A 12,045-nucleotide genomic window follows, 5' to 3' on the forward strand; every position below is an offset into this window, starting at 1 on the left:
CAAGCCCAGGCCGGCCCACCTCCAGATGGAACCAAGTTCAGCGGCAATTGAAGCAACAGCACAGCTGGAACCAGATTGCGGGGGGAGGCGGGAATGTGGGGTCCCCTGGGACCTCGAGGAGGCCTGCACCCTGAGAGCCGTCTCATCTTGGTTAGAGCTACTCCACACGAGGTGCTTTCATTACACCAAGAAAACACACACCCAGCGGATCAACTCATACCTGTACCCCCTGAGCTAGGAAGCTAAGTACCGGAGAAGGGACTCAACGAGGCCGAGCTGAGAACCTGGCTCCATGGACCCACATCCCCTCCCTCTGCCAAGGTCCCCTGAGCACCTACCATGAACTGGGCCCAGGGTCAAGCACTGAGTTGGTCAGCAAGGAGCCAGACAGACAAAAGTCCCTGCTGGCGAAGCTCGCGTTCTGGGGCAGGAATCAACTCAGGGAACAAGATCAAAACGTGAGCAAGGCTGGTGGTGCCCGGGAAGGGAAAAGGCCAGGGAAAGGGGACAGAGGGCACATGGGAAGGGAGGGGTGTAGTGGCCCAAGAAAAGGAGGAAAGAAGGGAGGGAACCCTGCTCAGGGGGCTGTTCCATGCCACAGAGGAAGCACACGGGCCCCGAGGCACGTAGGCCAGCGAGGCGTGTGCAGACTGAGGGGGGAAAGTGGCGGAAAGCACCCAGCGGTCACGGGGGCCAGGGTACACCAGCCCCCATCCATCCAAGTGAGGGTCTGACATGTTGCTCAGCTTGAGCAGAGGAGGGCCGCTCTGACCTGCATCTCCCGCAGCTGCTGCTGCTGGAGAAGAGGCTGAAGGAGCCAGAAGCAGGGGCCAGTTCCCATGAGAGTCCAGGCAAGAGAGGACAAAGGCAGGACCAGAGGGGAAGCAGCGGGAATGATGGGAACAAGTCTATGGAGAGACACGTTCAAAGCAAACTGGAAAAGGAAGGGGTGACGGACAGACACCGGCTCATCCCGCAGAGCTCCTCTGGCCTGCGGTGCCCAGTGAAGCCCTGCGGGGTGGACGCGGGTCTTGGTGACTTTCACAAGCTCCTGCAAGGACCTGAGACCCACCTGCCCACTCTCGGCGTGGGTGCTGGGGAGGCATCGGGGGAGGAAGCCCACGAGAGGCACTAATGTGGGGTCTCACAGGGGGCTGTGAAGGCGCCAGGAGGGGTGCCCCAAGCCCTGCCCACAGAAGCGGCAGAGAGTCCTGGGGATGGGCCATCTGCAAGGCCCACTACCGCAAGAGTGTTCATGCCCGAGTGGGACTGCTTTCTGCTTCCTCAGCATGGGGCAGCCCCCCCACTTCTGAGGAAGGAGGGCTGGAAGGAAGACGGGAGGCCGTTCTGTTCCTGGTCTAAGAAGGCCGGGATCTCTGCTTCTCTGCTCCAGCTCATCAGCCCTCTTGGTCAGAGAAGAACCTTGTGCAGGGCCGCCAGCACTGGGCCCACCACCTGGGCCCCCAGGACACACCCTCCTTCTCCACCGGCTCCCACTGCTGACATCTCTGAGATGGCAACTCTTATTCCGACCGCCCTTTGAAGGCCGGGCCTTATCCTGGTACCACCCCCCACCTTCTGGAAACCACCTACCTTAGTGGGTGGAGACCAGGAGGGATGTGGGTCTTGGCCTGGCAGGGGCGGCAGACCCCCGCTTGGTGCTATTCCCCAGGGGGTGGGAGGGTGGCCTCCCCTCACCGCTCACCAGAGGACTCCACCTGGGCCATCTACTCCCTGCTGGCGAGGACAGAGCCAGGCTCTGGGTGACGGCCCCATCGCCCCTGTATTCACACCTCCCAGAGCTCTGCTCACGGGCCCTCTGGACTCAGTCTGCTAAGCCTGCCTGCTCAGTCCACAGCCCCACTGGGACATCGGGCCTCCAAATGAGGCCACCAGGTCCTTACCGGCTCAGGGTTGAAGGTCCTGCAGGCCACGGGGTCAGCTCCCTGCTTGTCGAGGCTTTGACTCAGGATCATCACCATGGTAAGGGCCTCAGGCGCTGGGCACCAGCCCAGGGTGGGCACGAGCCATCTTCAGGTGGGCAGACGGGGGGGGCAGAGGCGACCTCCTGGGGCGTCTCCCGGGCGATGATGTTAGCAGAGGCTGCTCCCCATCGGGGTGGGGCTCCTCCAGGAAACGGCGGAGTGAGGTCAGCTCTCTGGAAAGATAAAAGAAAGGCAGAGGGACTCAGGACTGTGGAAGACGGCGGGGCCCAAGAAACAGCCCCCGCTCCAGGTGGGGACCCTGCTGGAGAATGGAACTGCCTCATCACTGAACTGAGATGTTTTCTGGGGGGTGTGGAGGGACACGAAGGCCAGAATCACCTTCCTGGGAGTCCCCGTGCCGGCCCTGGAGTGTCCCTAAAGCCAACACCCTGGTAGGCACAGCAGTGACTCTCAGCTCAGCCGTGGCACCTTTTTAAGACAGATCTTGGGGTCTGGCTGGTCACAGGGCTTCACCCCCAAAGTGTGCCCAGGCCCTGTGACCTCCTAGGCGGAGCTGGCCCTACAGACAGCCCGAGGTCAGCTGTCGGACGCTCACCCAGCCCACGGTCGAAGCCCATGCCGCTGGCCATTGGGCAGCCAGCGGTGACTCCTGCTTTCCACCCACATCTGGAGAGAAGCTACTGGAAGAACTATGAGGGCATGTGCTTCCCGTCCTTGGAAGCATCCCATTTCCAGTGACACGTGGGCAGCAGAGGCATCTCCATACCTGTCTCCTTCCTCAGAATGAGCCAAAACACACCACAGACCTGGATGGGGGGCGGGGGAGGCCTGCACACACCCCTCTGAGCTCCAGCAGTTCAGGACCCTCTCTCATCATTATTCTACACAGCCCAGAATATCTCCCCGACCCAAAATCATCTCCCACCAAGCAAATGCCCAAAGGGTGCAGCCTGCAGCCCATGTTGGGAGAACCACTCCTTACAATTAATTCCTCTGATCCTATCTCCATCCCACCCCTCTGAAGGTGACACCTTCAGAGAAAGTCACAGAGATCCACAGAACCAGAAGATCACCATCAAAAAGTAAAAAAAAAAAAAAAAACAATAAAAATCATAAAATAAATACATAAAAAGCAGCTCCTAATCTGTAATTAAAAACAAACTGGTCAGTGCAGGAAAATGTTTTAGAATCTGCTGCTCTGTGTAAAAATTAATTGCACCCTGGTATTTACTTGCTGTCCAGATCGTAAATCATATTTTCCTGTTTACTTCGATTAGACTTTACAGTGGGTGTTATTGAAATTGCTCAATTACAGGCCAGCTGGCAAGCACAGGAAAATTACCTACTACTGTTCTTCGAAAACAAGGTTCATCCAAAGTGCAAAATCAGGGAAGGGGAGTGGGGGAAATCAATACATTTTCAAAGGGTTGACTGTTCAGGAAGGAGGCCCGGCGGGGTCCCCAGGTCACACCGGGAGACCTGTTTCAAAGCCACATCCATCCAGAAGTGACACACGTTCTGACCAAGTATCATCTGGCCCAGCAAAGAATTTCAGATCACTCGTCCGAGTCTGGCCAGGATGTCGAGCCAGGAATGCCCGCCAGCCCCCAGGACACTTGGCTTGGGAGCAGGGGTCGGGGGGGCATGAGTGCAGGAGAGCGCCCGGAGGGGTGCCCTGGCCTCCCCCTTCAAAGGGACCCTTTGTGCAGCTCAGAGTCGGAGACCGGGCCTGATGGCGGCTGACCGCTCTCCGGGTGCAACCTCAATTCAGCTCTGGGGCCGCCAACCATCGCCCCAGGCCCAGGGTGACCCGCCCTCCCCAGGCCCTTCCTCCTAGCAAGGCAGGAGGGTTCACTGGTTATAAGCTCAGTTCTGAGCCGAGCACACCTGGGCCGGAATCCCACCTCTTGAAATGTGCTGAGTGCCCTTTGCCAAGTTACTTCCTTTCTGAACCTTGATTTCCTCTCACCATTGAAGACTGCCACCAGAGCTTGCCTCAGAAGATGGCTGCATCATGAGAAAATACGAATTCAAGCCATTTGCATGGTGAGAAGCCCTAGCTCGTTTGAAGAACCGCTCGATAAACAGTAGCCACGGCCACCAGTTTCATGGGGGAGCCTGTGAGTCCTGATCTCTTCTCAGCAATGGACACCCAACCATCTGTCCTCTGAAAAAAATTTTTAAAAGGCAGAATTTTAAAGCTAAAACTTTTCAAAGCTAAGGTTCCATCTAGAGGGGACTGGCTATATTATGGTCGATCCCTGTGGTGAAAACAGTAAGAAAGATGCTGTGGAAGTCTTATCACCATGGAAACAAGCTACCCCATCTGATGCCGCCGCTGTGTACCAAGCACAAAGCCGGACAGAGGTGGTGGTGCAGCTGTCTTGGCTCTCGTGTTCCTACTCCCAGCAGAGCCCCTACAGAAGGCCAGGGCTCACAGAGACAGCACAATACAGGACCATGTATTCCTGGAAACTAGGGCAGTCAGTTGGAGAAGGCGATGGCACCCCACTCCAGTACTCTTTTGCCTGTAGAATCCCAGGGATGGGGGAAGCCTAGTGGGCTGCCGTCTATGGGGTCGCACAGAGTCGGACACGACTGAAGCGACTTCACTTTCACTTTTCACTTTTATGCACTGGAAAAGGCAATGGCAACCCAGTCCAGTGTTCTTGCCTGGAGAATCCCAGGGACGGGGGAGCCTGGTGGGCTGCCGTCTATGGGGTCGCACAGAGTCGGACACAACTGAAGCGACTTAGCAGCAGCAGCAGCAGGGCAGTCAGTAAACACGGCAGGCGCTGGAAGGAGGAAGAGGTCCTGCACAAGCCCTGTCCTCAGAGGAGTCGTGGAAAGACAGTACTGGGGACACAGGCACCCCTGCTACCAGGGGCAGGGAGCGGGGGACCCGGCGCCGAGTCGTAAACAGACCCCTCCGCACAGGGGCCAATGACACACAGCACTGCTGGAAGAGCCCGGGAGTGGGGACAGCCCAGACGGCCACCAGCAGGCGACCGGTAAGAGAAATCACAGGGCTCTGCGCAAACTGATGACACCACGTCACCGCACCGCGGTTTTAACGAGGTGATTCCAGTGGTACCGACGTGACACACTCCCCGAGATTCACTGTACACGAAAACAGCGAGGAGAGGAGCACAGTGTGGCCCCAAAACCACGTGGTCCTGCAGTGCGGGGAGGCACTCTTTGGGCGTACAGCCTTACACACACACACATACACGTGCTGCTTGTTTATTTCATCCGGTGCATGTAAGCATATTAACACCTTTTTGATCAAAAAGAACATAGGTAAGACTTCAAGAGAAAGGGAGAAGGCAACTGGGAAGAGGGAAGCATGAGCTAAGCCTGGCAGCCTGGCCTGCATGTGGTGGGGGCGGGGGCCATCAGACCACTGGTGGCGGGCACACAGGGTACGTGGAGAAGGGCAGCAGCTGGACAAGAGGCTGGAAAGACAAGAGTCACACCAGACCAAAGGCGTTGATGCCAGGCTCAGGGGAGGGTCCCCAAGGAGTTGATGGGGTTCATCAGTTGAAACAGGCATTTTGTTTGTTTTCTTGAACCATTTGCAAGACCTCGCAGGGTGTCCTGACTACACCAGGAGCGTCACACGTTTCTGGAACCAGGCTGAATCGCAGCAACTTTTGAAATAATCTGGGCACATTCTCAGACCCTGTGAGGCAAATCCAGACCGGCAGAGCCTGGCACCATGTGGAATTCCCTGGGATTCCTTTGATCCGTGGCATGGGCCTGGCCAAGCTCACTGGGGAATGCCAATGCCCATCCAGGGACTCAGAGCCCAGTCTGAGAACAGGGCCAGGGACTGCACAGGCAGAAGCCAGGAACTTGACCTTTGAGGGACAACTGGGTGCACAGCTCTACCCGAGGTAAGAAGGAGGTGCCTCAGAGCCCACAAGCAGCAAGGGAAAGACCTGCCGAGCTCGTCTGTGGGGCACAGACCCTGCCTTGGCCTGCTTGGTATTCTCTGAGCCCGTACTCAGAACGGCTCCCGTCTACTCAGCACCGACTGTGGGCCAGATGCTCTGTATTCACTAGTTACACGGCAGATGTGACTAAAACAGTTTACACACAGAGGAAGGAGCCCACCCAGGGTCTCAGGGGTGAGCTGAGCCCACCTGCAGCAAAGCCCCACCGACCTGCCTCTCCACCCCAAATGCATCCTTCAAAGCCCCGTCGAGCAACTCCCATACAACCTAGCAAGCGCACTCCTTGGCACGTAACCCAGAGAAATGAGAGCTTATGTTCACACAAAGCCCTGCACATGAATGCTCATAACAGCTTTATTCATAACAGCCAAAACCAGGAAACAACCCAGATGTCCTTCAACGGGTGACTGGCTAAACAGACTGTGGGACAGACACGCCGTGGGACGCCCCTCTGCACTGGAAAGGGACGAACTAGTGATACCTACTTGGATGACTCTCCAGGGAATTATGCTGCGTGAACAATCCCAATCTCCACAGGTTAATTACCGCCCGACTCTTATTTATGTAACGGTCTTGAAATGACAAAGGGACAGAATGGAAGACTAGCTTTAGTTGCTGCTGAGGGTCTGGATGGGCACTTGGGAAGGCGGGTGGGAGAGGGAGGAGGCTGTGCTTATGAAAAGGGTGGGGACCCTCGAGGCAATGAAAATGTTCTGCATCTCGAATGCATCCATGTCGACTTCCTGTTTGCAATTTGCTCTGTCGTTTTGCAATGTGCTAACTGCTGGGGGAAGCTGAGTGAATGATACACAGCATTTTCTACGATTTCTTACAGCTACATGAGAATTTACAATGATCCCAAATTTTAAAAACAAATGTTTCCTTCCAGTTTTATTAATATACATTGATACAGGGCACTGTGTACATTTTGGGTGTACAGCATTATGGTCTGCCCTACATACATCACGAAATGATGACCACAAGTTTAGTGAACAGATCTCTCATCTCACAGAGATACAAAATGAAAGAAGAAAAAGAAATGTTTTCTTGTGTCAAAATTTTATTTCAAGACTCTTTTTTTTTAATATGGACCATTTTTTTAAGCCTTTATTGAATCTGCTATAATATTGCTTCTGTTTTGTGTTTTTTTGGCCACGAAGCACGTGGGACCTTTGTTCCCCGACCAGGCATCAAATCCACAACCCCTGCATCAGAAGGCGAAGCCTCAACCACAGGACAGCCAGGGAAGTCCCTTCCTGCTGTCACACTTTTAAATGGAAAAAGTCCACTCCATCAACGCATTTATCAAAACTCATAAAACCACACATCAAGGAGTGAATTACACTGCACAGACATATGAAAAAAAATTTTTTAAGGGGCCCACGTGGCTGCCACTGCCTGTACAGGACGTGTGCAGGGTGGGGTAAGGACGCGTGCTAAGGGACCAGGTAAGCCTCGCCATCACCCTGCAAGTCACCTGACTTTAGTTTCCTCATCTTTAAAACCAAAGTGACAACACCTTTGCTCTGTGGGCTGCCGGGAGAATTAGGTTAAGCAAAGGCACACAACAGCGCAGCACAGAGAAGGCCCCAGACATCGGTGCCCACTGCCCAGGGTACCCATGGATGGTCAATGGGCAGCAAGTGACACTGCCCGGAGTCCACAAGAGGCCTCAACCCAGCCCCCTGGCACCCTGGCGCCGGGTCCTCCTCTACCTGCCCATTCACAGCTGTGCTTCCAGCCTCCAGCTCCCTGAGCACCAAGGACAGGCTGGCTCTTCTCATGTCATCTAATTCCCACGAACAGCTGCTGCCGCTAACAGGATTCCCATTTTCCAGAAGAGAAGACTGAGGCTCCGGGAAAATTAATCAAGCATTTGCCCAAGATCCTGCAGCCTAGAAGGGGTGATGGTGAGGCGTCTGCCTCCTCAGGGTGCTTCAGAGACAGGGGATGAGTTGGCTTTGTCACACGAGCCTTTCCTAACAAGCAACTCTCTTGGTTTTGTTTTCCAACCTGCAATGTGCCTTCTGCAAGCCCCTGAACCCAGCTGTCTGCTGTCACTGTGGTTGGAGACGTTCAGCTTCTGGGGAGTGGGAACCCTGCCCAGTGCACACCAAATTCCTTTATATATGCAAAAAGTTCTGTAAACTCTCAAATTCTATATAACTCTTCAGAAGATTACAGGAGTTTACCAAATGCTTCTGTAATGCGTTTTGAAGAGTTACCCTTTGAAAAGAAACTGACCACACTGGAACTCGCCCAATTAAATGTTTCCTTCTTTTAATATCCTTATCCTGTGTTTACTACTTGTGCAAGTTAGTTTTATAGCAGGAGAATATCTCACCACCCCAAACACAGGACTCAGAGCAAAACCTAAACATAACCTTCGCCGCTGACAGTGATTTTCCCGATGGCCTGAGCAAGCCGTTCCCCTCACAGCCTCCGTGTCCCTCCCCCTCCTGTTAACCAAAGGAAATGGGAGAGAAACAGCAATTCTGCAAGGTCTGCGTGCACTTCTCAGCTTTGGTGACTTCTCAGCTGCTGGTGTGACAGAAGCAATCTGTGGGCAGGCTCTGGAAGCTAATTTATGAACGTTTGAGGAAGTGCATCTTTCAGGGGGCCATGCGGCCTGTTGCCAGATCCCATGACAAACTCCTGGAAGGGTGGAGAGGACAGACTGAATCCTGTGGTCGCAGTCAAGGTCCACCTCTGCCAAGAGAAGGGAATTAAATCTGCCTGGGGAGGCCTTTTGCTTGCGGCTTGTGTAGCGAAGACGTCTGAGTTTAAGGAAAAAAAGTTAAAAGCTGCCTAGGAACTTTTATCAAGAGCCTGTACTTTCCCAGACTGAGCTGATACTGGAAAAAGAGTCTGCAGTTTCAATGAGAGGACATGCCTGGAGAATGTGTTTCCCAGACGCAGGTGGAGCGCTTAAACTGCCTTAGACGAGGTTCCCAAGTCTTCAGGTCCTACTGAAAAATGACCGATCAAAGAGTGAGGCCTTCACCACCTGCAATGCGCTGACAGAAAAAGAGAGACAGATGAAACCTCTTACGTCAATACTTGAACACCAAGGACATGCTCGACACCAAATATCACTGATTTAAGGCAACTCCACAGCAGAGGCAACAGAGAACAAAAAAATAACCTTTTATCCACCGTCTCCCCAGTAGCTTCCTGGTCTGTGTCTGTGGAAATTAACAGGTGACGCGGGGTCTACCTTCAACAGAGCATGAATAAAATGTTAATCGCTCAGTCATGTCTGACTCTTTGCGACCCCGCGGACTGGAGCCCACCAGGCTCCTCTGTCCATGGGATTCTCCAGGCAAGAATGCTGGAGTGGGTTGCCATGCCCGAATCCAGGAGATCTTCCCAACGCAGGGAAGACCCATGTCTCCTGCACTGCGGGCAGAGTCTTTTACTGTCTGAACCACCAGAGCATTCAGGCCCTCAGGCTTACCATGTCCTCCGAGTGGGCACTGCTGTTTTCCCATTTTACAGAGGGTCAAGCTGAGGCCCAGGGTTACCCAGCTGTGAAGGGTGAAACAAGGATTCAGCCACGTCTGATGGATTCCAAAGTCTCTGTCTTAACCACCGAGGCTTCTACTCCAGGATCTGTTAACATTTATCATAATTATCCCACAAATATTTGACTTCTCAAACGGACCAGATACTGAAGCACAGACGCTGGGTTTGCAAGACACCCCTTCTCCATAAGCTCTTCCCGAGGTGCCCCAGGCCACACCTCAACCTTCTGGACTTAACGATAGAATTGGCACTAGGGGTCCCACCGAGGCAGGGAGTGGGGAGGCGGGAAGGTGGGGGCGAAAGCACACAGGCACTGCTTCCCCGCCCCAAATGCACGGACGTGCAGCCATGCAGGTGCCAGGAGGAGACGAAGGGCCTTCCAGGGAAGCCAGGGTGCCCCCAGGCCTGGGGCAGCGGTGCCGGCTCCTCGCTACATCAGATTCTGAGTCCACCACCCGCATCTCGCTGGGCTCCCACAGCCCACCCTGCCCTTCTCTCCAAGTCCATTTCCAGGGCGCTCCAGCAAGCACTCCCCTCCAGGCGTGTTGTCTGGGTGTGGACCTGCCGCTGGCCTCCTCTGGCCTCAACAGAGAGCCTCCGACAGCAGGAACCTGATCCGTGGCTGTTCATGGAGTCAGTAACATGCTGGGGGACGAGTGCTGGACGCAAGGTCCAGAATCACTCCCGGCTCAGTCCCGGGCGGGCTGTGGCACCCTGGACACTCGTGTGACTTTGCTAAGCTTTGTGATCTGTAAGAAGTCAGCCCCCTCGAGTGGGGAGTTAAGGAAGGAAAGGTCTGCACAGTGGGGCCCCTGAAGAGGTGCCTGGGGGACCGAGGTCCCCAGGTGAGCACAGTTCCAGCACAGAGGGGGCCCTCCTCCAGCATGTGGGAACTGGCTACCAGGTCACAGAAGAGGCTCACCTCGTGGGAGGTGCAGTGGCCGGATAATCGAATCCACGACTGAGCCTCACGGGCACTCGGGCTCCCATCCACCTGTGGCAGGTGAGGAAACTCGGCTCAGAGAGGCAGCACGGCCTGGCTACTCATGGCTACCCGGGATTCTTGGGGGGCTGAGCTGTGAGAATAAAGCATCTGCTGTCCTTAGAGGCAGCATGCTCACCCCATCTCTGATCCCTCATCCCAGAGTAAGGTGTGTCCTTGGGGGGGTGTTTTCTGCAATAACTAGGGTGATCGGCATTCCCTGGGCTAGACCTCCAGGTAGTCAAAAGCCACCAAAGGCCTAGTCTTGGGGGAAGGATGAGCGGCCACGCCACCCAGCGGGAGAGGGACCCACCCCCGGCCCTGCGCTGAGCAAAGTGGCCCAGGCTCCCTCATGAGGCTGTCTTGATGGAGGGCAAGCAAAACCCTTGCTTTGGTTCAAAGAGCTGTTGAACCAAACTGGGACTCTGTTCTCTGGAACTTTACACAGTCACTCTCACAGCGCTGGAGGGATCTGCTGTTTTTTGTTTTGTTTTGTTTTAAGCAAATAGCATTTCAAGAGGAGGGGGAGGAAGGACATTATTCAGGGACATGAAAGTGTTGAGACCCGGAGCCAAAACAAATCTGAACATGGGAACGAGACAGCCTGAGCTGCTTCTTGAAACTGAAGCCAGCTGCATGCATGACCTGTCAAGAGCTCATTCATCATGAGAAATAACTGACAGGCCAGTCTCCTATAAGCACTCCCGCGATCCTCGCTACCGCTGGAGTCATTCTAACCCACCAAACCCGAGAGAGAGCGAGCCCGTCCTATGGACTAGAGTCCGAGGAGCGAACTCACGCGGAAGGAAAGGAAGGCTGGGCGGGGAGGCGGAGGCCCAGCACTTACTGAGGCAGTACAGACTAGACACCGCCTTCTCCTCCAGAGCGGGGCGAGGCGGAGGACAGAGGGCAGGGGGACAGAGCGGCCGCCAAGATGAGCCACTTCGTGTTAAGCCACTTAGCCTAAGCCGACCGTGACCTGCTCTTCGCTCAGACCTGTTTACAAGTAATCAAACCACGGCGAAGGAACGAAAGAGAGGAGGGTTAAAAAAGAGAGAGAAAAAAACACGCAACAAGAACAGAGCAGCCCAAGCAGTGTGGCCTCCTCCTGAAGGCGGCGGGGCGCGGGAGCCGTGGGCTCTGGCCCGGCCTCCAGCCCAGCCTGTTTGCCAACTCACTTCCCCCGCGTGGCCTTGGTTCCCTCGCCTGGAAGCCTGGGCCACACGGGCTCTGTGTCTGCCCAGTGAGCCCCAGCTGGGTGGTTTAGCCAGGTCCCGTGGCCTCTGTGAGCCTGTTTCCTCCCCTGCATCATGAAAACGGGAGCTTGGGGGAGTGAGTGACTCGATCAGGGAAGCTGAAGGTGCGTTGTGAGCTGGGGTCGGGCGGGAAGGGCTGACGTCTGCCCTGCAGTCATGCTCTGGCGGCTGGGCCTTGCCCGGCCTTTCCAGTCCTGCTCACACCCGACCTCCAGCGTTCAAGATCCCAGGAAACCAGGAAAACAGCAAAGGCTGAATTCTCACTGCCATCACAAGCCTGAGCCGTGACCTTCTGTACAGCTGAGTGGGGAGCAGAAAGCCACCCTGATACTCCCTGAGGGGCCGGTGACACCTGGGTTCTGGGGCTGGGGAGGGGGGTT

At 55.2% G+C, this 12,045-nt stretch overlaps 1 protein-coding gene across 4 annotated transcripts in view; it reads right to left on the bottom strand.

The window, feature by feature from the left end:
- Nucleotides 1-12,045, bottom strand: part of FAM53B (family with sequence similarity 53 member B) — a 126,655-nt gene that overhangs the window by 77,034 nt on the left and 37,576 nt on the right. For 3 of the 4 annotated variants that reach the window (XM_088842412.1, XM_088842413.1, XM_055424433.2), the window contains exon 2: nucleotides 1,905-2,158. In XM_088842412.1, coding sequence (XP_088698538.1) covers nucleotides 1,905-1,982 — 78 coding nt within the window. In that variant the 5' untranslated portion in view covers nucleotides 1,983-2,158. Of the gene's footprint in view, nucleotides 1-1,904; nucleotides 2,159-8,795; nucleotides 8,930-12,045 lie in introns of those variants that run through there. The other variant, XM_088842411.1, reaches the window with a different exon arrangement.

Source organism: Moschus berezovskii, chromosome 12 (genome assembly GCF_049115385.1).
Source record: "Moschus berezovskii isolate FMDL1 chromosome 12, NW_MosBer_1.0, whole genome shotgun sequence".
Classification (NCBI taxonomy): Eukaryota; Metazoa; Chordata; class Mammalia; order Artiodactyla; family Moschidae; genus Moschus; species Moschus berezovskii.